The sequence below is a fragment of the Molossus molossus genome, unplaced genomic scaffold (assembly GCF_014108415.1).
Source record: "Molossus molossus isolate mMolMol1 unplaced genomic scaffold, mMolMol1.p scaffold_m16_p_15, whole genome shotgun sequence".
Classification (NCBI taxonomy): domain Eukaryota; kingdom Metazoa; phylum Chordata; class Mammalia; order Chiroptera; family Molossidae; genus Molossus; species Molossus molossus.
In genome coordinates, this window is record NW_023425350.1 from 32,311,232 (window position 1) to 32,337,466 (window position 26,235).

At 55.8% G+C, this 26,235-nt stretch overlaps 1 protein-coding gene across 2 annotated transcripts in view; it reads left to right on the forward strand.

The window, feature by feature from the left end:
• The window catches only part of TTC7A (tetratricopeptide repeat domain 7A), a 113,559-nt gene that overhangs the window by 43,228 nt on the left and 44,096 nt on the right, over window positions 1-26,235 (forward strand). The window contains exons 6-13 of one of the 2 annotated variants that reach the window (XM_036262356.1): window positions 1,289-1,367; window positions 2,096-2,253; window positions 2,825-2,888; window positions 11,887-12,024; window positions 13,376-13,459; window positions 17,307-17,411; window positions 24,766-24,883; window positions 26,139-26,196. In XM_036262356.1, the coding sequence (XP_036118249.1) occupies window positions 1,289-1,367; window positions 2,096-2,253; window positions 2,825-2,888; window positions 11,887-12,024; window positions 13,376-13,459; window positions 17,307-17,411; window positions 24,766-24,883; window positions 26,139-26,196 (804 nt within the window). The remainder of the gene's footprint in view (window positions 1-1,288; window positions 1,368-2,095; window positions 2,254-2,824; window positions 2,889-11,886; window positions 12,025-13,375; window positions 13,460-17,306; window positions 17,412-24,765; window positions 24,884-26,138; window positions 26,197-26,235) is intronic. The other variant, XM_036262357.1, reaches the window with a different exon arrangement.

The window sequence follows — 26,235 nt, forward strand, 5'->3', positions numbered from 1 at the left end:
GAATTAGCAGGGTGCAAGAGGAACACAGCATGGCGAGGGACCTGGGAAGGCTGCAGGAAGGAAATGATACTGGAAAGGGGTTTAAAGGATAAATACGGGAAAGGCTGTTTCAGGCAGTGTGGGGAGCCTGTGCCAAGACCTGGCATAGGGAACCGAGGCCCATCATTCAGAAAGGACTTGCGTGGTGGGAGATGAGAAGGGAGGGAGGCAAGAGGCAGACCCAGCAGCCGAAGGCCTGACCTGGACTCTGTAAGCACCGTGGGCGCCAACGGGGGGGGCCAGCCTGGAGGAACAAGATGACTTTTGCATGTCAGGTAGACCCTTCAAGGGATGATGGAAAAAGTTTTTCAAACTGCAGGCCACGACCCATTAATCAGTATGTTGCAAGATCTATTCAGTGGGTGTCCACCAGCATTTATTTATTTATTTTTAAATATGTTTTATTGATTTTAGAGAGAGAAAGGGAGAGGGGGAGAGAAACATTGATGAGAGAGAATTGTCAATTAGCTGTCTCCCGCACGACCCCCACTGGGGATCGAGCCTGCAACCCAGGCATGTGCCCTGACCGGGAATCGAACCAGGACCTCTCAGTCCATGGGACAATGCCCAGCCAACTGTGCCACACCAGCCAGGGCGGCCAGCATTTTTAAAAGAGGGAGCAGGGGGGACACAAAGTAGAAATATCAGAGTGGATTGCACGTAGCAGAGGTAGGTAATGTCAAGAAACTTGCTTCCGTTGTATGTAAGGAAAGTGCATATATATCCTGGGTTGCAACGTCAAATGTATTTTTTACTATGGGTCACACTTTAAAAAGCTTGAAAATTGCTTAGGGCACAGAGTGCTGACTGGAGGGGTGAGGCTAGCGGGGTGGTCATGAGGCCTGGGGTGATGCAGGCCGGTCTAGGGCCTGGTGGAAGGACTGAGAAGTGAGGATGGGTTCTGGTGTTGGCCAGATGCTGAAAGTAAAGACAGAAGATTTGAAACCGACAAGTCAGAAAGTCTGACACCAGCCCAAGGCTCTTGGGTCAAAATAACAACTTGTTTGAAACACTTGAACTTGGTTTCCTTCTGGTGGCAAACTGCAAGCCTGAGTTTCAGGGGATTTGGGGAGATCCCTGTTCTTTGATGGCTGATGTCTTGGCCCTCTGGGGTTCTGGTGTTACAACTCTGACCTTCCATTGCAATTATCGAATGTGTTCAGGCAGGCTCCTAGTGTCTGCAGGTTTGAGTAGGAAGTCCTTGGGGGAACTGGCTGGTACTAACCCTGCCTGTGCTTCTTCCCGCTAGGAACATCGTGAAAGGCATGAGAGAGCTCCGGGAGGTCCTACGGACTGTGGAGACCAAAGCAACTCAGAACTTCAAAGTGGTAAATAGAGGGGGCCCCAGCGCTGAGTACTGGGGGCTGGCCTACTCAGGGGTCAAGTTCAGTGGGAGCCAGCAGAAATGCCAGCAGGCAGTCCGTGAATCGGGGGTGACTGTCACGTGCACACTTCTCTCCCCATCTGTGCTAACGCCACACGCTGTTGATCAGTCTCAGCGCCTCCCCACCAAGCCTAGAAAGAAACTTCATCACAGCACTGCAGAGGGCCCCTGGCCTTGCATCAGAGTTGAATCCGCTGCCACCATACCCCAGCAAGGTGGTGTGCTAATTCTTAGGGATTTTTGATCTTAGTGAAGAACCTGGACTCTGCTTTGCTGCCCTAATTCAGCCCTGCCTTCGAAGGCTTTCATTCCCCCCAAATCAGCCATTCACTTTAGAATTCTTGGTCAAACATCTGAAAGGTATTTGGTAGAGAGAGCTCGCTGCCTGTGCCCATGGCTTTATGCTCTGCAAGGGCCTGTGAACACTCACAGCTGTGCTAGGCTCCATGGGTCAGGAGAAGGGGAAAATGTACCTCTTGTCCAGGAGAGGGGAGAGGATAAAAGATTAGGTAGGACTATCAAAGGCCGACAGAAAGGATGGGTAACCTTAGTGCAGGAGGGGCAGCACTTTGCAGGGCAGACAGATTTGGTTGGGAGGGGGGCGGAGGGCATTCTGGCCACATCAGGGAAGAGCCAACCTGTGCCCAGGCCTGATCCCTCCCTCTCTGCCAGATGGCGGCCAAGCATCTGGCGGGGGTCCTGCTGCACTCCCTGAGTGAAGAGTGCTACTGGAGCCCCCTGTCCCAGCCTCTGCCCGAGTTCATGAGTAAAGAGGAGAATTCCTTCATCAGGCAAGCCCTGCGGAAACCCCACCTCTACGAAGGAGACAAGTAAGCTCTGCTGGCCCTGCTGGACCACGCCAGTCTCGTGCCACACCCGGGGTCCGGCCCTTGCTGGCCGCCCTCTCTCTGTCCCGTGCATTCCAGTCGCCACCCAGCTCCCTGCCAGGCGGGCTCAGTATCTGCAGGAGCCAAGTAAACTAGACAAGGCAGGTCTCGAGGGGGGTGGCAGGAGACTCCTATAGGGCATCCCAAGGCCACACCATTTGGGGGGCACCTGCCTTCCTAAGTGTCTTATTTAATATGGTACCTTCCTTGTTTCTGCCAATAAGGCGGGGTCTGTGTCCACCCGGCAGAGCCCCTCGTCCAGCCTCTTCGTGCTGGGCACTGGAGCGGCTTCTGTCCCCACCAGGAGCCTTGGCGGTATTTCCAGCCCGGCCGCCCACACAGTAGTTCAGAGCCCTAACTCTGGGCCGTGATACAGAGCTGCAGGTGGTATCCAGTGCCTGTGAATTATGCAGGAGAGGGTCACCTTACCAGGCCTGTGCTGACTCTGGGGCAGAAGGGCCGGTGCGGCGGGCACGAGGGCCGAGCTGGAGCCGCGCTACCTTTTGTCTTTCAGCCTCTACTGCCCGAAGGACAACATTGAGGAAGCCCTCCTGCTGCTCCTCATCAGCGAGTCCATGGTAAGCCCTGGGCCTTCCTCTACCCTGGGAGGTGGGACTGTGGGTCCCAGGCACAGGCCTCCAGGTCTGGCCTCCCAAGGACATCTCTGAAGCAAAATTCTTAGCTCTGTCCCCCACCCTGCAGGGGTGAGGTGCACAAGGTTTGGGTCGTGTACATAAGGCAGCATTTGGGGGCCTGGGTCCTGCCCCCGATTGAGTAGAGACTGAGTGAACAAGTCTGCACCCACCCCTTCTGGGATTGCAAAAGATGGTTTTCAGCTGTCAGCTGTGTGCGTGGAGCAGCTCTGCTGGGTCTGGGACCCGTGTAAGGGAGTGGGAGGTGCATACTCTCTCAAGGCAGACGGCCTGGGTCAGGCTCCAGCTGTGCCATGCGTTAGCTGAGGGCCGTGCAAACCACCTGACCCCTCAGGGTGGTTACAGTGTGCTGTAGAAGGAATTCACTTGTTCGCAAAACTGCTACTCGAGCATCATCTGCGTTGTGTCCTGCCATGTGCTGGATGCCAGAGTTGCAGCAGCAAACAAAATGAGAAGAGTACCTGCCCTCGTTTAACTGACGTTTAACTGAGAGGGGATGGGCAATACATTAATTAATTACTACAATATCCTGCAACCAGTGTCTGTGTACCCCTGGACAGAGCACACATGAAGTGCTTTTCAGATTTTTTTATGAGACCCGTTTCCCCTGCGCTGGGCAGGACGACGAGCACACACACTTGCAAATATGTGCACACACACTTGGGTCTGGAGGCTCCGCAAAGGAGAGAGGCGTGGCTGGGTGGATGCCCTGGTCCGAGGCAGGAGGAGGAGGGGTGGCAGGAGCAGCAGAAGCCAGGTGTGGAGGTGCCATCCACATGGCATAGTGTTGGAGAGTCCTCTGCCTGGGGGCCCCTCAGAGCTTGTGCGCTGGGAATCCCCAGGATTTTAAAGATGATGCGTCTGAGAGCAGTATGTGGAAGTGAAGTTTAAACAACTAGGACCTCCTGGGAGGCCCCTGAACAGCCAGATACGAGTGTTCGCTTGGACACCTGGGACTGCGATGCCAGGGCTGGTTTAGAGGACTTTGGTCGGTGGGTTATCTTCAGCTCAGCAGGTCCTCCAGCAAACAGACTGGAGGAGGGACGCTGGACTAGGGGCCAAGAGACTGTACCCTTCCTCAGCCAGATCCGTTCGGATTTGAGTTCTGTGCAGGGGCGTGGGTATTTGGATCTGAGTGCAGACTGGCCAGGGCATGGTCCTGTAGGTTTGCAGGGTGTGTGTGGGCTCGTGAAAGGGGAAGTGGTTGCTCCAGGGAGGGGACAGCCAGCCGGTGAGCCCAATGTGAGAATAGAAGTGCCAAGTGCCAGATCCGATTTCCACTGGAGAACAGTACACTTTTCACAGAAAAAGGACCCTCACTCTGACCACAGACTCAACCCATTTCTAATTATGGGACCTCAGACATGGACAAGTACCCCCTCTTTGCCCCCTACACACACCTCAGTTAGTTTTCTCACCACCTACACCCTGAGGTGAGATTACACTAAAGTCATGTCTCAGGAAACACAGGTCATTATCATCACCTTCCGTTGCTGAGGGTTACAGTATGCTCCACAGGTGGGGGGTCAAAGGTGAAAACGAACAGTTATTTGGTTCTTGCTCTGCCAGGTTCCAAGTTGATTATCTCATAGAGGAAGGCATTATTTTTTTTATGGCTCAACGTAATGCCTTCCTCTATGAGATAATCAACTTGGAACCTGGCAGAGCAAGAACCGAATAACTGTTCGTTTTCACCTTTGACCTCCCACCTGTGGAGAAAACTAGCAATTTCACATGGTTCAGTGTAATACCCATATGGTCCCATCTTACAGATGAGATAAGTTAAGGCCCAGAACAATTACGTGTCTTGGTCAAGGTCACACTGTAGTAATCCTTGCAACCATGATGCAAATCACATGTTTCCCTAAAAAGCTTCCAAAGCACAGTCTGGGATCGAGGCTGGGCTCTGTCTTCCCAAGAATTTTCTGTGGCCTCTGCTTGATCTGGGTGCCCAGTACCAGGGTTCAGATGCCTTTTCATTAATGTTATTTCTCCTTAAACCCTCAAGCTGCCCGAAAACAAGGTGAAGAATGTCTTTTGCTAAGAGGTGGCCCACACTTGGAGCCAAGGTGAATTTTCCTGAATGTGTGCTTTCCCTCCAAGCAGCTCTTTTCCTTTTTTGAGATGCTATATGGCTGGCTGGCTTGATCAGGAGACTCCGGGGGTCTGGGCCTGCGGGCCAGGTGGTGTCCCGGGCATTCCCTGTAGCCTGCAAAGTGGAGCAAGTGCTGGGACACCTAGTGCACTGCATCTGGGAGGAGGCACCTCTTCCCAGGGCTGGCTGGCTGGCTTCTTCTTGCTCACACCCAGCCTGTCACACATGTAGAAACTTCAGCAATTTGGGGAAGAGCTTTGGCAATGAATATAGCTTTGGTGTCTCATCCACAGAGGGCTTTCCACCTGGGACCTGGATCTGGTTGCCGTGCTCGGAGCGTTTCCTCGGAGGGACCAGACTGCCTCTGGCTTCTCTCTTGTACTCGGTTCACATCCTCCTTCCCTGCAGCCGTTCTCAAGCAGCTGTGGGTGTCACTATATGAGCCTCCCAGGCTCCTGCTCTGATCCCTCTGTTGAACCGAGGTTCAGTCTGGCCCCCATGTGCCTGCAGGGTTTTCCTCATTTTCTTTGTGCTGACTGGGTTTGCCTGCGGATGATAGGGAGAACCCTCTAGAAAAGCGGCTGGCTGCTGTGACTGCTCCTTGGGTTCCTAATAACTGCAGAGTTCATTATACTGCAGTGAAAGGTATTTCGGCACAGCCAGCCCAGGAAGTGTCATTCTAGCTCTCCACCGCCAGGATCTCCAGGGCAGCTGCTCCAGGAAAGGGTGTGTGGCGGTCCCTGAGCATGGCAGCCCCTGTTCTGTGGTTTGGAGCTCATAGGAGTAGCTGAGTGTAGGATCTGGGTGTGGGGCTGGTGCCTTGGATATGGTTTTTGTTATGGGCTGATGGATCAGAATGAATGGGTAAGTTCTTCTAAGTGGTAAATAGAAATCTTACAAATGCTTCCTCAAAAATGCAAGGGATATGAGCTATAAGTGGTTGAAGAGCTGTGTTTTGGATCCAGTTTTGAGTCTTTGGGGCCAAAAGAGCATTTTAAAATCCACCACCCACACAGCCATCTTCCATCCACCGGTCGTGTTTGGGAGCATGTCGGGCTGTGCTCAGCACAGAGAAACAGTGGTGAACAGCTCTCTGTCAGAGCCCCTGTCCCACAGTTACTCCCACAGGGTGGGGTGTGTGTGTCCAGAGACATGAGGGAAATCCTGGTCCCCAGATCAGAAGGAATTACCCCAATCTGTTGAACCCCAAATGCATAATCTAGGTTTTGAAAGAACCATGTATCAAAACCAGCTTGATTTTTCTCCAACAGTTGGGGGACCAGGAGGTATAAGAACTTGGTCATTTCTAAAATACTGTTCTAGGGCAAAAAAATATGTGTGACAGCAAAGTGAATCCTTGGGTCTCTGTTTATTCAGCTGCTGGGAAAGTTGCTGCCGGTATCAGGTTCTTGGGAACAAAAAGGGCAGAAAAGGCCTGGTGGTGAGAGGTGGGGTGAAGGGGGGGGGGGCTTTACAAACTAGATTTCTTCCATACCCAGTGTTAAGCATTAGCTATTTGAATCTTGAATTTGTCATTCATAACCTATGTGGCCTGAGTAAGTATCTTATCTTCCTGATTCTTAGTTTTTTCTTGTGTAAAATGGGGCTAAGAAGGCCTCTCTTGCAGGAGGGATTTGGGCGGATTAAGGAAGAAAATCAACACGAAGGTGCCTGGTACGTTGTGGGTGTCTAACACGTGTCTGTTTTGTCCTGATAAATACTTGGTTCAGACTCAGTCATTTTAGAAAACATTTAAGTTCAGATCCCTTTGGGGGAAAAAATTGGTTTGAGGCTACCATTTGGTTAAAAAAAAGTGCTCCCTGTCCATGTGGGACTCAGCAGCCGAGCACAGATTGTTCCCACTTGGCACCTGGCTTGCTCTCACATGAGGCCTGCTCTGCTGCGGGCGGCGAAGACGGTGAGGGGTCTGGTCACAGAGCCGGCTCAGGACGCTCAGTGCAGGAGAGGGGAGCCCTCTAGCTGGCAGGGAGAGCGGTGGCGCCTGGTGCAGCGGGAGAGCGGGGGCTGGCGTGGGCCTGGCCCGGGCGTGCGGTTGATGGGACACGTCACGGAGCATATTATTTCTTGGCTCTGGACAGGCAGCCTGAGAGCCGGTGGTAATTGTGTCTTCCAGTGGGGGACAACAGCACAAGTGGACATGACAGAGTTCTCCGAGGAAGGCAGGTGCCAGGCACAGATGCTGCCAGGGGACTCCATTCTGGGGCAGTTGCTGTGGGGTGTCAGCAGAAGGCCATGAGGCTGAGTCCTTGGCCAGCGGAGCAGCTGTGTCTGAGAACAGGTCTGAGTGGGACCCTGGCCACATTGCCCAAGGAGCTTGTTCTCTGCAGAGAAGCAGAGTTCGGGCCTCACTGGGGAGGCCTGGCTTTGAGTTTTGCTTTGGTTCTTCTATAAGCAGGCGTGTCGGGCCCTCTGATGGCCAGGATGAGCCTACTGACGATGTCTCAGAGGCACCAGGAAGCAGGGAAAGAGCCTGGGAGGGAAGCCAACCTGTCTGGGTTCTGATCTGAGTCCCAGCCATCTGTCTGTAGGCCATGGGGTGCCTCCCTGGCCTCCTGGGCCTCTGTCTTCTCATCTGTAAAATAGGACAATAGTGAGTGAGAAGCTCATTGTGAGAATTATGAAATACCACTTACAAAGTGTCCACAGGTTAGTTCCCTTTCCTTCTCTCACACTGTCCAGGGTTAGAGAAAGAGAGGCAGAGCTGGACAGAAGCAAAGGTTATGACCCTGTGGCCCACAGAGGGTCAGGCTGGGGCTGGCAGAGGAGGAGCACAGGGCAGCAGAAGCTGCCCAGGACTGGCCATCAGGGGTTCAGCCTTCATTCCCAGGACCTCCTAGAACTGTTTCCCCATCTGCAAAGGGGCCATAGTGATTTCATCCTGCCTCTCCATGGGGTCCTGTGAGGCCCGATGAGATGATAGACGTGAAAGTTCAGCTCCTAAAAGGGTAATACAACGGGTATTTGAACAGGAGTTGCCTGCCTCGGGTTCCACAGATGCTGGCCCACCTGGGGAAGTGGACATTCCCTCATGGACCTTCTTGTAAGGCTCGTATTTGCTTCGTGGGTATTTGTCCAGAGACCAGATGGGCACGCTGGCTGTGATGAGCTGTTGGGTGAGGGGTGATGGAAAAGAGCATGTTTCTGTGGCTTTGTCTCTTCTGACCTGCTAGAAGGCCTGCGATGAATGTCCTTTAGTTTGGGGAAGGCTGCTCCTGGGAGAACAGCCAGAGGGCCCAAGAGTAGGAGCAGGGACAGCTCTGTGAACCCTGCTGGGGATTCAGTACATGGGTTAAACAAGAGCTGGGAATCCCCAAAGGGGGGAGGCCTTGGGGTGGGCCTGAGGGATATGCAGGGAGACACCAGGGGAGAATATTCTGCCATTATCCCAAAACCAGTAAGGCTCATGATGGTGAGAAGAAAAGTTAGGGTCCACGTGTCACTTTAAGGGTCAGAGGCACATTCACCTCTGGGCACGGCATTTGATGGGGAGGGTTTCCTAGTGAGGTCATGTTGATGGTGAAGGAAAGGAGCATGCCGGGCTAGTCAACCAGCCTGCTCGTGCTCCTGGGAGCACATGCGGCTCTACGGGTGGTGAGCCCAGGGGAGGAGGGCGCACCCAGCCCGGTGCTCTAGGCAGGGACTCGAAGCCCCGAGTGTCTGGGGCCTTGTCCTCTGAGGCTTGCTCTGGCCTCCGAGCTGCACGTGAATTCCTACCCTGCTGCTCCCCCCGCGGCTTTGGCTTCCTTCTTTCTGCCCCATTTCCCCCGCCCCCTTGTTGCCATGGTTACGGAGTAGGCCAAGCCCAGCAAGCACTGGAGCATTTCACCGCAGCCCTGCCCCAAAGCCATGGCAACCGCTAGGCAAACTTCTGCTTTTGGCTTTCCTTTGGGGAGCCACGCTTCCCTCTTGGCACAGGCTCCAAGTCCCGAGGACCCCTGAGAAAGTGCCTGCCCTGCTGTCTGCCTGTTGGGGTGCCCCTCCCTGTCCTTCAGCTGAGGAAATGCTGCTGCAACCCTCCCCACTTCTGTTTCTGTTTTTATGACCTAATTCCTTCCCAGGGCTAGAAACCCACCTCTCCCTCCCATGGGGCCCACCTTAGGGGACACTGTTCTCTTAAAGGTCAAGGTCTAGGGTGGACAGGAGGAAGTTCCCACACCAGGCCCAGGCATTCCTCTCAAACATGAACTGAGGAAAGTGCTTTGTGTGAGCCTTGACTGGGGCTGGAGTCTCCAGATGTGTCCCCCGCCCGAGAACTGGTAGACCAGCTGGACGAGTGAGGGTTGCCGCGTGTGCCCAGTGTCCGGGGAGGGTGGGGTCCAGCCTCGCCTGCTGAGATGAGTGCAGATACCTGCTTCGTGCTGTGAGGACCCAGCAGGCACCCACACTGACCAAGGGAACAGGGACTGGGTGAGGATGGGGAGCTGCAGGGGTGGGGGTGGGGGCGCCTGTGGGAGGTGGGGAGGCTCAGGCAGGGCCTCCCACGGCAGCCACAGAGAGGAGGCTAGACTTTACGCTGGGGCAGTCTGGAGGGGATTGGGAGTAGGATTCTGGCAGGGGCTACTCTTCAAGGACAGACCGACCAGAACTGAGACCTTTGTTGACAGCTTGCTGCTCACCTGCCCCTGAAAGACTGGTCAGCTTGGGCGGTGCCCAGATCCTAGATGTGGCCGCCAGGCTTCTCCCTGCGCCCCACAGAAAAGCCACCCAGCAGGCTGCCCGCCCTGTGCCCTCCCCATCAGGGCCTCTGTCTCCCACCAGAACTCGAGCGCAGATTCCACTCGGCACATCCTGTGCACTGCTGCTGGGGGTGGGGACTGTCTCCGTCTCCTTCCCTCACACCCCCACCCCACGTGCCTGGTGGGAGCTGCCTCTCGGGATGGCTGTCCTGAGCAGCCTGAGCCAGAGTGGGGGAGTGGGGAGGAACATGGCTAGGCACAGAGCAAGTTTTGGAGTTTTGTGTTCCTACTCAGCTCAGTGAAATAGCTCCTGCCAAGCATCTCCTTAAAATCCCTCTCCCTTCCTGTTGGTGCCTGTGTGGGTGGATTTCGCCAGGAAGGAGGGGGTTCCTCTGGCACTTTCCCTCTCTAATCCTCTCCCTTAACCCTTGGGTTTCTGACCTGCTCTTGTTTTCCAGGCTGGCACAGTGCTCAGCCTTTCTGGGGATCTCCTGGGCCCCCATACCCTCTCCTGGGGCTGGTCCATGTGCATGGTGGCCGTGAGCAGCCCTCACCCACTGTGGAACCCTGGCCTGACCTGCCCCCATGGGTGAATCACTTCTTTGGTTCTGGTAGGCACTGTGGCTTCTAGAAGCCTCCGTGGGAGCGCAGGTCATGTCTGCACAGCCGACAGCTAGCCCGCATTCCAGCGGCCATTGGCTTCTGCCTCTGCCACACCTGGGAGTCTCTGCCCGGACCTGGGCGAGGGGCAGTGTCCTGCCAGGGGAGGGTGTGAGGATCGCCTGCGATGGAAGGGTTGTCTGGACCCGACCCGCGGGATCTGGCTTTGAAAGGCCAGCGGTTCCCTTTACTCTGTCAGGAAGGTCTGATGTCCTGTGTGAGGAAGTAGAGGAGGGTGAATCCCAACGCATTGAGGAGGTTCTGACCCTTCTACAGAGGGAGAGGGATGCTGGGAAGAGGCCCCTTGGGCAAAGGGGAGAAGAGGTGGGAGAGGGCAGGAAGCTGGGAGCAGCCAGCAGGAGCATCCAGCCAGAACGCAGCTTTGCTTCAGCCCTGTGCCTGTGTTGGGAGGTGGGGAGGTGCAGGGCACTAGGGCATCCCCGGCCTGGCCCCGGCCCTGTCGCTGCTCAGTTCAGAATGCTGTTCAGCTAACTCTAAGTACTGTCCCCAGAGTATGGGTGTAAGGGGAGCAGGGCCGCATGCCACAGGCCTCAGAACAAGAGGTCTGGGGCCCCTGGTGGTGAGATTTCAGGCTTGGTGGTGAGATGTCAAGCTCCCCTTCAGGTTGTGGCCACCTGCAGCTCTGAGCTACTGCAGCCCTGAGCGCTGGACACCAGCACCCAGGCCTCAGCTTCAGGGGAGGCTTATTGGGAGGAAGAGTTCCATGGTTGGAGGGGGTCACGGGTAGGCCTGTGGGTGATGGGAAGGAAGTATGGAGGGTTCCTTATCAGAGGGACTTGGGAGACCCGCAGAGCAGGAGAGGGGCACCAGAGGCCCACCGCTCCGCCTGATCCGGGCAGTTCTGAAGCCGCTCCTGTGGGTGCAGTTAGAGCACACGGAGCTCTTCACCGAACAACTGGTCCAGCTGCTCAAAAGTGCCCGTATCAGGAGGACTGAAGGCCGAGGGGCTGGTCCAGATGCAAGGGTACCGGAGAGACCTGCACCCGTGCAGGGCACGCGTCTGCACTGGATCCTGGAGTGAGAAAAAGTAGACAGCTGGGAAGGTCACCGACAGGATGGGCAGCAAAGCTGAACATGCCTGGAATCAGGTGATGGTGACATCATTGTCACATCCCTCATCGCTGTTATGTATTAGGGAGAAACAGCAAAGGTGGTGAGTGTCAGCAGTTGGGTTTGCTGTTATGGGACTATTCCAGCAACTTCCTGTAGGTTTGAGATTTTTCAGAATAAAACTGACTACTCGGAGCTTGAGCCTTCAGAACTGCCCCCTCGCCCCCACCTGGGCTGAGAGCGGAGTCTTTTCTGTTTGGAGAGGGAGGATCTGGCTGGTTCTGGGAGTGTGGCCACCTGCCTGGCCTGGGTCACCGGGCTTGGGAGCCAGGGGCTCTATGGAGACAGGCACCTGCATATTTTCTGTCCTCACTCTTTCCCAAACCTTGTCCCTTCACAGGCTACTCGGGATGTGGTGCTGAGCCGGACGCCGGAGCAGGAGCAGGACCGGGCGGTGAGCCTGCGGAACGCAGCAGCCATCTACGACCTCCTGAGCATCACGCTGGGCAGGAGGGGGCAGTACGTCATGCTCTCCGAGGTACCCGCCCGTCCCACCCAGGAGGAAATCAGATGGAGCCCAGTGGTCCTCCTCCCGACCCCAAGTCCCTGCCTCCACAGCTCAGTTCCGGGGTGGCCAGACTCGGACTGTTCTTTTTCCAATGCCAAGAGAGCTGGCCTTCGCTGGCAGGGTGTTTTTTGCTTTTACTAATGTTTTTATGGGTTTTTCTTTTGAAAGGAACGCATGGCATTGTATAGAGGGGCACGAGGAAAATTATGCACCCTCATTTTTCCCCAGAGATGACACTGGTGTTTTTGTTTGTTTGTTTAATCCCCACCCAAGGATATATTGATTGATTCAAGAGAGAGAGGAAGGGAGGGAGAGGAAGAGGGGGGGGTGACAGGAGTGAGCCTCTTGGCAGTTTTGGGGGGCTCCTGAGAGAAGGGGCAGTGACCCTGCCCAGCCCCTGCTCACACCAGGCACCGTGCGCGGTGCCTCCTGAGCTCGCCCCCCTTTGATGCGGGAGGGGTGAGTGGTGTTCTCTCAGGTTTACCATGAGGAGGGTGAGGCCCAGGGAGGTGTTTTGCCCAGGGTGGCGCAGGGCATGCCTGTCGAGCCCGCCTGTGAGCCCAGCCCGCTGAGCTCTTACAGTGCGTGAGGTCTGGTCCCATGCCCTCACCTCTCCCCCGCACCACCTGCTCATGGCCACATGGCAAACCCCGTCCTCAGATACTGGCGACATCTGCCTCTAGCCCCCGGAACCACTTCTGTTGGGGACCATCAGATCTCAGCTGGCAGCCCGCGATTTGGGTCGCCCAGGACTGGCCAGGCCCGCGGGAGAGTAGATCTTGTCGGTGGGTGTAGAGAACAGCAGGGTGAAGGGGAGCCGTCTACCAACGGGCTTTGCAGTCAGCCTGCTCTGCCACTTACAGGCCTTGTGACTCCGTCATTCGGACCTCAGCTTTCTCCCCTGAGAAATAGGGGTAATTAGATAGCCCACCTCACAGGGTCGTTGGGAGGAGTAAATGAGTTAATACCCGTGAAAAGCCAAGAACCGTGCCATGCACGATATTAGTAAATGTCAGCTGTGACTATTTTTACTGGACGCCTGCATTTTGAAGCACTTTCCCACGTCTCATTCCGTTTGCTTTTCACCGGCACCCTGCGAGAGCGTTCCTGTGCCGGGGGAGGGGCCCGAGGGCCACAGAGGGCGAGAGCCTTGGGCAGGATAACACCGTGTGCCCGCCGCACGGACAGGGTACCCTGGAGTTTTCCGACTGGAACCAAGCCTGGGCCTCGGCAGCCTCCTGAGGGCAGTGATGACCCGGAAGGGTGGGCTGGGCCGGGGTGTGTCCAGGCGGAGAATTGCTGACCCTCTTCCTCTCCCCAGTGCCTGGAGCGAGCCCTGAAGTTTGCCTGTGGAGAATTCCATCTTTGGTACCAAGTGGCCCTCTCCATGGTGGCTTGCGGAAAGGTACGCCCGGCACTGGGCTTGCGCATCACCCTCGGGGGACTCTGCTCTCCGCTGGTCTCCCCCAGGGGTGGGGGCGGCGTGCTGGGACTCAGAAATGTTGTCAGGCAGCTGGTTTTCATGTCAGGAGAGTGAGGGCATGAGGGCCGCACACAGACCGTTGTTTGAAGCTGGGGTCCCCGAGTCAGTTATGAGGGTGACAGCTTGCACATGTGCGTCTGTGGCTGCTTTTCTCTGAGGATACGTGCACACCTGGCACCGTAGCACTTCCACAGGTGAATTGATGGGTGAGACTGCCTGAGACAGGCACAGGAGTGGGCTCCAGCACGGGGGCATCGGTTCATTTGGGCTGTAGCTGCCTTCCTGCCCCCGAGTGTGGAGTCAGGGAAGGACCTGCCCACGAACCTGGAGCTGACCGTATCCCGGGTCCAAGGGTTGCATTTGCTCTCTACCCACCAAGCCCTGTTCCAGCACCCCTCATTTTTCCTCAGATGAGAATCACTTACATAAGCCTCTATTTTAAGTAGTGACATGCTAGGAAAAGCTTTCCGGGGCTGGGTGCTGGGCTGTTGGAACTGACGATGCTTCGAAGGCAGGAAATTAGGTGGCATGGACTCGCGGATCATTCCAAGAGCTGTAAACACCCAGGGCCCTTTCGTGGGGCTCAGGGAATTCCTCGCCCCCTCCCCACCCGCCCGTCTGCACCACCTGCCATTTCTAGCCCCACAGTCATCTCTGAGGAGGGCCCTCCTGGGCTTGCCAGCACCTCCGTCACGATGGAGGGTGTGCAGGCGGGGCCCTGGCAGGGAGAGGGAAGGACAGCAGGTGCAGTAGCCTGATAGGTGGGAAGGACAGCCAAGAATCAAGTGGGGAGCCTTCTCCGTCCTTGCCCTGCCGGGCACTTGTCTTCCCAAACCTCTTCCCCCTCCCCCATCACGTTGGCCACCCCACAGAGCACTCTGAAGCCATGGGGTGATGCACCCTGGCTCTGTGCTCAGCAGGGTCTGGTCAGCGGTCAGGGCACATTCGCAGCGGAGATGGGGAGGGAAGGGGGGGCTGGAGCCTACAGGGAGCCTGGGCAGACAGCTCGCGGTGGCAGGTGCCAGCTTCCTGCCTCCAGGGAACAGGAAATATACCTCTGGTTTTGGAATAGTGAGCATGGATCGGGAGGAGAGGCCGGGCCACAGTGGTTCTCACCCTTCCACGTGTCATGGACCCCTTGGAGAAGCTAAGGAGAGCTGGGACCCCTCCTCAGGAGAATGTGTCACACACGGAAGTTAGCTTTTGTTTCTGGGTTTGCTCCTGGAAGCTCCCCCATCTCAGGAGAAGGTGCCATGTTAGCCTGGAAGGTATGAGGTCCTGAGAAGAGCCATGCTCAGCGGGGTCCAAAGGCAGTCTGGCACGTTCCGGGCCCAGGGAGCTGGTGCCCCGGCCCGGCTCCTTCACAGACCAGCAAGGGGCACACGAGAGTGGACTTACACATGGGGTGTGGGCTGATGGGCGAGTTCCTCCCATGAGGCCCCTCAGGCTGGAGACGCTGGGTTACACCTACCCCTGCATTTGGTGCAGCAGGAGATTGTTTTAGAAGTACACTCTCCACCTCCCTGGTTGGCCAGACCTCACCTTTCTTAAGATCCTAAGGTGGAAATCAAGGTTCTGTACCTGTGATTATACCCGAAGGTCTTCCAGGAGGTGAGGCGGGCAGGTAGACATGTATCTGGCACTGAGCTTGCAAGAAGAAAGTGGGTTCCGCAGCATGATTTAGGTCGCTCTTCTTTTGGTCTCCTCAGTAATCACATTGGTTGTGTTGCTAGGTAACCAGCATGACAAAAAAAGAAAAAAGAGCCGGCTGCTCTGACTGCGGAGTCCTCAGATGGCTCCTTAAATAGCTGCGTTTTGTGGTCTGTGTAGGGTAGAATTATGAATGTGGAAGTCAGGGTTAGAGAAGCCTGTATTTCAAGGATGCACAGGTCAGCAGCCAGGGAAGGAAGCCGAGGAAAGGCCCTGAAGCCTGCCGGGGTGTGTGGCTGGAGAGGCCATCGTGAGGGTGCTGGGGCAGCATTCACTGGAGAGGGTCTCAGAAGAGGTGGGTTACCTGGCAGGTCCCTCAAGCCCCTCATGCAGCCTCCCTCGCTCCAGCCCACGCAGGGCGTCCTGTGCAGCCTCCCAGCCTGCCAAGCCTGCCACCCACTTGTGCGTGGTCCTCTTGTTTCCTGAGAGAGCAGTGGGGGTGGGGGTGCTTGTCTTCTCTCCCCAGCCTTCTTGATAGCCGCGAGCCATGGCCTCGTGCCCTTCCCTCAGTACCGGGCACAGAGCAGGCTGTTGGCTGAGGTGCCTGGGATTGGCCTCACAGGCCTGAACCCAGAGCCCAGGGAAACGTGTCCGCTCTGGGCTAAGGAAGCTGTCCTTCCTTGGCTGGTGGGAGAAGGACAGGTAGCTCAAGAGAGGCCGGGGGCCAGGGCGGACGGCCAGTGGGGTCCCAGGTCTGCACCTGCCAGTCCCCCACTGTGCTGCAGACAGGCGAACCCCTATTTCCTCAGCAATACCTCCGGAGTTTCGGGGAGGGTGAGAGCTAATGAATGGTGAGGAGCTCAGCCCACAGTGGTGCCCAGCGTGTGGGAATTGTTGAAGTTACACAAACATGTCCATGTCACACAGGAAGGGGGGTGTACACACTGGGGGGGGGGGTCACTGCTGAGTTTCACGGAAAAGCATTGGACTGAGGGAGTGTGTGGAGGGGTAGGGGGAGCGGGGAGGCAGAGGCCCCTCTCTGGCCAAGGTAGATACTGCAGACAGGATAGGGCAGTGGTTACAAACTTAGAGCCAGACTGTTTGAACCCCAGGTCAGCCACTTATGGGCAATGTGGCTTTGAACAAGCTACTTCTCAGCATTTCTGTTTCCTCATCTGTGAATGGGAACATCACCTACCTCATAGGAACATTGTAAAAATTAAATGACTTAATATTTGTAAAGCACAGGAGTCAGCAGACTTTCTGTAAAGGGTCAGAGAACAGACATTTTTGACTTCTTTTTGCAGGCCAAACAGTTTCTGTGGCAACTACTCAACTCTGCCTTTGCATCATGACAGCAGCCACAGACAATACACATATGAATGGATATGGCTGAGTTCCAATAAAACTTTATTTATAAAAGCAAGCATAGGGCCAGATTTGGCCCTCTGTATTACAGCAATGCTTGGTCCATAGAGATCTAGATAAGTTGCTGCTGTTCTTACTACGTGATTAGCTATATCCCTGCCTGGCTTTGGATGCTGTCCTACGTGGCCCTCCATCCACACTTGGCCATCCTCAGCAGGTCCAGTCTGACTACATCTCCATGACTGAGTCCCTAGAGCCTTGGGGGATCTTCATATTACTGTCTGGAGATTCTCTCTGGTTCTGCCACCTTGGCTTCTCTCTTCCTCATCTGCAAGCCTTTACACTTCCATCCCACTCCCTGCACCAGCCCTGCCTGCAAGTCTTCTTGTGGTTTGGGCCTGATCTCCTCATCTGTTAACCCAAGAGTGTTGGACGCAGAAGTTTGAAAGAGCCCCTTTCTACCTCTAAAATTGTGTGGTTCATATCTGAGTTCCTTTTAAAGAGGTCCCATCTGTTGTCATCTTAGCTGTTATCATAGCGCTTCTGGGTAAAGGTCACAGCCTCCATTATCCAGGAGGGACTTGCCTGCCCACACTGCCTGGCCTCCTCCTGGGCTCTTTTCCTGGCTCTTGGGAGGAAGGGGTGCAGAGCAAGGACTGGCGATTTGGGAGCTCCCCCCACTGCGCGCGAGGCACCCAGTCTGCTGCGACCTGGGGCTCGCGTGATGGCATTGCCTGCTGTTTCTCTGCAGTCGGCCTACGCGGTGTCGCTGCTGCGGGAGTGCGTGAAGCTGCGGCCCTCGGACCCCACTGTGCCCCTGATGGCTGCCAAAGTCTGCATCGGGTCCCTGCACTGGGTAAGTGAGCTGTGCGGGCAGAGTGGGCAGAGTCCAGGCCGTGGCAGCTTCCTGTAGGAGGATGGCAGCAGGTGGGCATGAGATGGGGGCATGCCTCGCTTGCTATGTATATGAGGTTGATATAAATGACAAAGTATGGAGAGAGCTGGATGGGTCAGGGAGGCTTCCTGCAAGAAGAGGCCTTGGGCTAGGCTTTGAGGTCCGGGAAGGATCCACACAGGCCCTTCCACCACAGCTTGCTTTCCCCAGCCCCGTGACTAGCAGGGAAATACCTCTTGCTCCCCAAGTTTTTTCAGGAAGACTGCTGGCATCTTACACCCTAGAGGTAGGGCAGCCTTGGGATGTGGATGATGTGTGGGTGCCGGCAGAAGGGAGACACCCAGGCTGAGCAATGCAACGGAGGGTGGAGGTATGAGCTGGAGAACACAGAGAGGGTGGGCTCGCCAACTCCTAGCTCATAGTCCTTTTTATTCGCAGGGCTCCTGTCGGGGGCTTTCACCCCATCACTGGGATGAAGCCCAAAATGCCCACCTCGCTGAGGTGGGGCGGGGGAGGGCGTCTGTGCTCCCAAAGGCTGCCAGCTCTGGGGTGGCCGTGAGTGCACCCAGCCAACCGCCGCCCCTGCCAGGAAGTCCTAAATATAGGTCTTCCCGCCATGGAGGAGCTGTTTCCCTCGGCAGCGTAATTACAGTAATTATGTGCATTCAGATTACACGGTAATAAAATTAGGATCAAATCAGTCCAAATTGAAATCAGATGAGTTAGGAGCAAAGTAATCAATGACAACATAAATAGAAAAGCCCAAAAGGAAACTTAAACATGCAGACTTGTCATCAGAATCAGGGAAGAGGGAGAGTTGTTTAACCTCAGCTGAGAGCATATTTGGGTTAGGGGGCTGGCTTGAGCCTGGGTTTAAATCGGGAGGCCAGAGTGGGTCCTGTGGGAGGGCCCTGGTTGGGGGGGGGGGTCTCCTGGCAGCCTTCCCTGACCAAAACCTCACCTCCGCAGCTCCCTAAAGCCTCACTGGTCCCCGCCTTGGGCACTCAGCATGTCACATTGTAATCACTGGTGTTTCTGGAAGGCATGAACTGTCTCCCTTCTTGAAACCCCAGCCCAGAGCTGATGCCTGAGGCTTCTTGGATGGATCCTACTTGCTGATGAGCACAAAGCGTAACACCTAGTTCTGCCGTATGTGGTACTTGTCTTCCCGACAGGGAGCTTCTTCACTTACCGTGTCTGGCACCCTGCGCCCCTCTTCCCCAGAACCCTGCACATAGTAGGTGTTCACTAATATCTTATAGAATGACGCCTGCCCCGCCGGCCCGGAGGGACGGATGTGGGGGGTCTGCCTCTGGTTCAGTGGTTCTCCCAGCTCCGTGGGTCACTGCTGGACCATCAGTAGCCAAGGGCAGCCTATTCTCCAAGGAGGCCAGGAGAGGGATGGCCAGCACGCTCTCTTACCAAGGCGAGCGGGAGGAATGGGTCTGACTGGCACACAGCGGGTGCTAGTACTTGGGACAGGACATGGATCCTGCAAGGTTCCTGACATCACCTCTGTCCCCTGCCTTCGTAGCTATTCCAGCTCACATCAGCCCCCAGCAAGCCCAGCACTGTCCAGCCAAGCCCTGTTAGCAAGCACAGAAATCTAGGGGTGGACAGTTTAGTTTGGCCCAGGTTGCAGAGAGGGAGGCTGAAACTGGGACATTTGAAAAACGAGTTGTGCTGGATGAAATTGGACTGGGTGGCCGTGTGCCCAGAGGCGGAGCATCTGCTGTCCCCACATCCGTCCTTATGCCCAGAGCCAGTGTGGCATGTCCCAGGCTGGGTCTGGGTCTGAGAGTGGGCGGAGGGACGGTCATGTTGGTTGAGGTGGGGTTTGCAGCGGAGTGGGGGCAGCCGTGGCACCAGGTGGGAAGCTTAGCCTGAGGCTCCCCAGGTGACAGCTGGGTGGCAGCCTCCTGCTTTGGCATGGCCAGTGTACTACCAGGGTTCCCAGCCAGTTATTTGGGGCAGGAGAAAAGGGAGATGTGAATATTTTAAAATATCCCTTCAAATACTATTATTTAAAATTCATGTAATGTAAAAAGTCGGATCTTCTCCAGGAAGACAGGAGATGGGGGTGTGCATGCTGTGTCACACACGGAAAGAGCAGGAGAGGAGGTTAGGACACAGACCAGCAGGCCACGCTCCTCTTCCCCTGCGGGGACTGTGTGGGCAGCAGGAAGAGAGCCGGCTGTGGAGCGAAGAGGATGGGTTCAATCCCTGCCTACCCGCTTAGTGCTGTGTGACTTCAGGGGAGTAATTTACCCTCACTGTGCCTCGTCTGTAACCTGCACACACCGAGCTGAGGAGCCCCTGCTCGGCGCCTTGCAGGTGCCTGGGAAATAGGAGCTGCCCTGTGACAGCCTTTACAAAGCAGCAGGCTCTCAGAAGGGATGCACTTTGGTGGTTTTGCACTCAGTTTTCAGAGTCAGGGGTGGGCAGAGCCAGGAGGACGGAGTAAGTGTTTATGAGGCAGGAGGAAAGGGCGCCCGCCCTCCTGCCTTGCGCTGTGGGAATTAGGAAGACAGAAGTGCGTTTCAGTGAAGCAGATCACACCAGTTCCTGGGCCTGCGGGGCGGGCCTAAGGAGAAACCGGGGGTGCTGTTTAAACAAGCTCTGCGGGCTCAGAGGTGACCTCTCTCTAGTTCCCAGGAAGGGAGGAGGAGGGTGCAGATGCCAAGGACAACCTCCCAGGCAGCCCTGGAGGTGGAAGGCAGCCTGTGTGAGCCAAGTGTGCAGCCGGGGCCGATCTTATGTGGGCACCAAGTTAGGACAGCTGGAGAGATGCAGGAACTTGTCAAGTTACTTTTCTTACTGATGGAAAGCAAAAGCCGAGGGTCAATACATGATGTTCATGCATCCTTTTCCCAAAGGGTCAGAGAGGGGAAAAGGAAGAACCACAGCAGGCAGCTCAGAAAGAGCCAGGTGCCCTAAGCTGGAAACTCAGTTCTGACACTCACCAGCCAGGTGACCTTGGGTAGGTCCCCTAAGGTCCCTGTGCCTCAGGACCTTCAACTGTGAAACACCCGTCCCAGCAGGTAGCTGAGGTGCTGGGAAAGTCAGGTGAGCACTAACTCGCTCTAGAATTGCAAAGGAGGGTAGAAGGCGAGGATCTCCACTGGGTTGGTTTTTTTAATGTGTTTTTATTGATTTTTTTATAGAGACAGGAAGGGAGAGAGAGATAGAAACATCCATGTAAGAGAGAAACATCAATCGGCTGCCTCCTGCACGCCCCCTACGGGGGTCGAGCCTGAAACCCGGGCATGTGCCCTGACCGGGAGTCAAACCGGACCTCTCAGTCCATAGGTCGACACTCAATCCACTGAGCCACACCGGCCAGGCTCCACCTGGGTTTTGTGCAAAGTCACATGGCTGCCGTAGGTAAAGGAGGTATTAAAAGCAGTGTATCATTGGGAAGGGAACAGTGGGAAAGTACTTTGAAACCCCTCACCCTAGGAGTATGTTGATGAGCAAGGAGGGCCCAGTGCTGTAACCTGAGCGAGTCTTGCAGAAGCAGGAGGCATAGCTACGAGCTACCTGCTGTGACTGTTAAGGCCACAGAGGAAGTGTCTGGAGATGGGAAAGGACCAATGAGGTCCTGGTGGGGAGGAAGATGACTAGGGTGGTTGTAGACGGGCAGATGCTGGGCAGCTCCGTCAGCGATTTGTTTTTCACAACCCAGGTTGCAAACCCATGAGTGGGCTGCGAAATAGAACTCTTTAAAAAATAACTAAAATAGACTGTTAGAGAATAAGATGGAAAATATCCGAGTGTGTTGCCCACAGTGGGGGTGAGTTTGTGACCAAGGGTAGATTGGTGGTTATGGTGTGTACGTCCTGGACCGTGGGCCGGGACCAGGGTTCGAGCCGCCTGGCCCAGCGGCCTGCCCAGGGCTGTGGAGGCCCAGCTTGTCCTTGTGTAGAGTCTCTCCTTGTCTTGACGGAGGGTCAGGCCAGACACAGAAGGCGGGCAGTCGTGTCCCCTCTCTGGATTCAGGAGGGTCTTTGACGCTACTTCCTAATCTGCCACTGAGATCGCGTAGCTGTAGAGGAGGGATCTACTCACATGGCACTGGCTACATCTAGCAGGCTGAGACTTAAACCATTTCTGGAAGATTGAACTAATTATAGATATAAAGTTACAGCTAATAATAGTTTACTTTTCATCAAGCACTGCTCTGAACATTCAAGACGTCTTCTTAGAAACCCTGTGAAGCAGACAGTCACCCCGTCTCACAGAACGGGACTGAGGCACAGCAGAGTGAAGTGCCCGAGGCCTTGGTTAGTAACCTGGGGTCTGAGCCCAGCAAGTCCGGCCCCGGAGCTTGTGTTCTCGGCTACAGGCTGCCCTGCCCTCTGCATGGACGGCCTCCGTGGGTGTGGCGCTGGCGCGGGACTGAGGCTGCAGTACTTTAGGAAAAGGTGGAAAAGCCACTTCTCAAGGGCTTTAGGAATCCCACGCTTGTCTTAGATGAAGGGGAATTGTGCATTATATATATTCTTTTTCTTAACATATATTTTTTGTTTTTAAAATATATATATATTTCTTTATATTTATATATATTTATATATATAAAATATATATATTTATATTTGGGGGTTGTCTATCATATTGTATATTGTCCTACTTAATAGACTTAATAGTATTTTCTTTCATAAGCACTGCATTGGCTCCACATGTAAGAAGCTGCTTTGTTTCTGGTACAGAAACCAGAATAGTGTTGGCAGGTAGGAAATGGTACATTGAAGCCTTGTGCGTTTGATGTGAGATCAGTGCTGACACCATGCTTGGAGACCATTTCCAAGTACATGGGTAAGGCTGGCAAGTATGTGAAGGAAGGCCGCTGGCCTCGGGGTCCGAGAGGACCACAAGCTGGGACATGCTGAGGATCTGTGTTTTCGCTTTTTGAAGCTAAAAGATGGTGAGCTCTGTTAATCCAGGCTGTGATGAACTGGAGAGAACTGTCCCCGTCGCAGCACTCGCTCAGCCTTGTTCCCAGCGCCCTCTCTACGTGGGCTGCAGGAGGCAGAGGCTGGTGCTGGCCGAGGAGAAGGACGTGGCCATGGGAAGACTGTTTACACATGGGGTGCAGTAGGTTTCTGGATTCTTTTTATAACTTGTGCTTGGTGGTTTATAAAAAAAGCCTGTTCCTTTTGCATGCGGCATAATGAGCCTAACGACAGTGTGTGAGATGAGTCGTGTCAGCAGTGGGGTATTCGGAAGGAGGCACGGTGCCCTTTGCTCGCTTGCCCTTCCCATGATGCCTGCTGCCCCCACCCTGCCACGAGGCCTCCTTGGACAACCCCAGCCGCACGACCGCCCCTCTCCCGAAGCTCCCACAGTCCCATGGCAGCCCCTCGCAGCACAGCCTTCATTAGGACCCACCTAGTTCTTCAGGGTCTCTCCCTCCTTTGTGTCGGCTCACCAGGCATCCTGCCCCTTGTCACTGGGCATCCCTGCCGGGCCCAGCACAGTCTGGTGTCGCAGACGCGTCAGTGGAGGTTTGTAGGGAGGAGCAGTTAAAGTGGGGGCACGACTCTGCATTTTACAAATGAGGACTTTTGGGGACCAGAAACTAAGCGGCTTGCTCAAGGCCCATGGCCCTCAGGTGCTGAGCCAAGGTCAGAGCCAGTGCTGGGGCTTGTCCTCCAGTGCTTTCCTCTCAGCCTGGCTCTGACTTCGGGCCCCTGCAGCCCCCCGGAGTCTTGAAGGGCTGGGTGCTCCAGGGACAGTTCTCAGCATCTCCAGCCTTGGGCCTGGCCCACCTGGCCAGTCGGTGTGAGCAGCAGGCAGCTGTGGGGTTTCTGAGCTGCTGCCTCCTCCTGAGCCCCAGCCCCTCGGCTCTGATGGTGTCAGGGGCCCAGCTCCCCGATTCCCTTGCCTTTTTAGGGACCAGCCTACCAACCTGGAGGTGGCCCACTGCCCAGGCCAGCAGCTTGAGCTCCACCAGGAGGGGGCTGGAGGGCTGCCCTGGTTGGCATTTGTCAGGGATGGCGGTTGGGCCACAGAGGGATCCAGCCCTCTCAGCCATCTCTCTGTGCTATCGCTCACCCTCTCGGGCTCCCTTGCGCTTTGGTGTTTGTTTGTTCCCTCTTTGTTCACTGGCTGGGTTCTCTGCCCCATCAGCCTTACTTAGCTCACCACAGCTGTGCCCAAATGGTGGCTTCAGCTCAGTCTGCTTCTCCCCGCCGATGGCCTGTCTCGACAGCACACCCCAAGGAGAGAGTCCCCCATATTCCCCACTGACCACTGTGGTCAGGCCACAAGATGCACGGAGCTGCCCCTCCCGAGGGTGTGGGCTGAGCCTAGGCAGGGACTGGAGCGGGCTGGGCACACTGGTTTAAGTGCCAGAAGCCAACTTAGGTTTGGCTCTGCTCCCTGGTTGGCTGACTTTGTGGGCCTCTGTGGGGGGAAACACCCCACACAAGGGGGCTTTGGCTATTATTTGTTAAGTTCTCTTACTATGGGGCAAAAGCCATCTTTGTTCTCAGTGACATGCACTCGAGTGCAGTGCCATGCCAGGCATGTGGGCAGATGACATTCCTGGGCCTGGAAGGAGGGAGGGGGCGTTTCTGGAGGCCCGTGGGCTGTGAGTGGGCACGGCTGAGGCCCCCAGATCCCCGTGCCTCTCACTGGCCTGAGCACGGTGGGTGACCTAGGGGGATTGGGAGGTCTGCCTTGTGCATGCCCCTCTCTGCGTCACATGTGTGCACACGGGACCTGTGCCAGTGGGTCCTTTTCCAACTGGAACAGGACAAAAACAGCCTCAGGCCTTTTTCCCCTGAAAAATTTGAGTTCTCAGTGACAGGGAGTAAGCTCACAGGCAAGCAGAGGTGGCAGTCTGACTATAGGGTGGGCAGTGTCCCAGGCCCAGCCCCAGGCCCCGGCCTGTTTCCCCTGCCCCTGCCTTTCTTCTGCTGAGCAGGGACAGACACAGGTACCTACAGAGGCCAGATGAGGAAAGGAGCTGACACAGACTGGCCCGGTCCTGGGTCCGAGCTCTCAGCAGAGCAAGTGATGGGAGGCACGGGTCCCTGGGACAAGGGAGGCTTTCTCTGAGTGGGTAGTGCCCCTGTGACCTTGAGCACAGGCCCCTGGTGGGTGGAGAGCTTCAGGGAGTCACTGGTAGAGGTCACAGCTTTGATCCTTCCACTCTGGCTGTGTGGCCTTGGACAAGCCACCTGGCCCCTCTGGTTGTGCTGCCCACACACGGGGAATTGCAGTTCTGAGTGACCGGGCTGGTGACTGTGAGTGACTTGGATGCCAAGGCCAACGAAGCCCTCCCAGTGACCTTTGCCTCTCCTCTTTGCAGCTGGAGGAGGCGGAGTGCTTTGCTATGATGGTGATCAACCTCGGGGAGGAAGCTGGGGAGTTCCTCTCTAAGGGCTACCTAGCGCTGGGTCTCACCTACAGCCTGCAGGCCACCGACGGTGAGTGCCAGGACCTCAGAGCCTCTTCTTGGGGTGACTCGGGCCTCCTAATGGCCTCGCAGGCCTCTTGTTCCATCAGTGTCCACCTTCCAACACGTCCCCACTGACTCCTCTCGGATAGATGTGTGCGTGTGTGCACACACACACACAGACACAACCCCACACAGACACCCTACACACACACACACACACACAGGCACACCACACACACACACACACACAGGCACACCCCCTTCACACACACCCCCACACACACCCCTCAGTCCTATTTCCACTCGTTTGCCCGGACTTCACCACTCCCAGAGATGCCTTCTTCATCATCAGTTCTCCCCACCCTTCAGGGCCCAGCCCCAGCTCCTGGCAGAGCCCGTGCCAACCTCTGCCTCTGGGACCCCTTTGTGGTGCTGGCAGCTGTAATGGGCCACCAGCCCTGACCCCACATTCTAGTTCATTCTGGTTCACCTTTAACCTCAGCACTGCTGTGATCTTCTGGGGTCTTTTGACTCCCCTCCATGCATGGTGTAAGCTGGAGGTGCAGCAGGTGTTTAGTAAATAAGTGCTGGCGAAGGGGTTTCTCTCCTGCCCCCCAGAGCCTGGCATATTCTCTCTCCAACCTGCCCGCTCGGCTGCGTGCCCCCGGGGTCAGGCAGCTGCCTGCTCTATATCCTTGTATCTTGAGGGAAAGGGAGGGTGGGCCCCCTAGATTAAACCCAGGATGGGAATCAGCCCCTGAAAGTAGGATAGACTTGGGGGGGCCCCGGGGAGGGAGTCAGTGAACACTTCCGGAGAAGGGTGGTGGTGATGGCTGCACAACATTGTGAATGTGCTTGATGTCACTGAATTGTACACCTGAAATCCTCAGGTGAGGATTTTTTTAATAAATGTTAGAATGGTTAAAAAAGCAGCAGTAGCAGCCTCATGGGAAAGGAAGTCCAAAGAAGCATGTGGCCAGGACGTACCCGGGGACCTTTTCTCCAGGCTCAGGCCTTTGAGAGGGTCAGGCTGGCCCAAGAGGCAAAGGGGCAGTGGAGTGGGAGGACCTGGTATGCCGAGAACCATGCTGGGAGGCGGGGGCCAGGTGGGCACTGCACACCCTCCCCCAGGAACTAGGGCGGAGGGTGGCATCAATCTGGAGCTGCTCGGGTGCGTGTGCCAGACAGGGCCGAGGGGCCTTTCCCGAAGAGCCCGTGTGCCCTGGGGTGGGCAGGGCCGGCTCAGCACCCCCTCATGGCTGTCTCCATCCTGTCTCCTGCAGCGACTCTGAAATGCAAGCAGGACGAGTTGCAGCGGAAAGCCCTGCAGACACTGGAGAGGTGAGGGCCCGACTGCACGAGGCACAGGTGCCAGTGCGC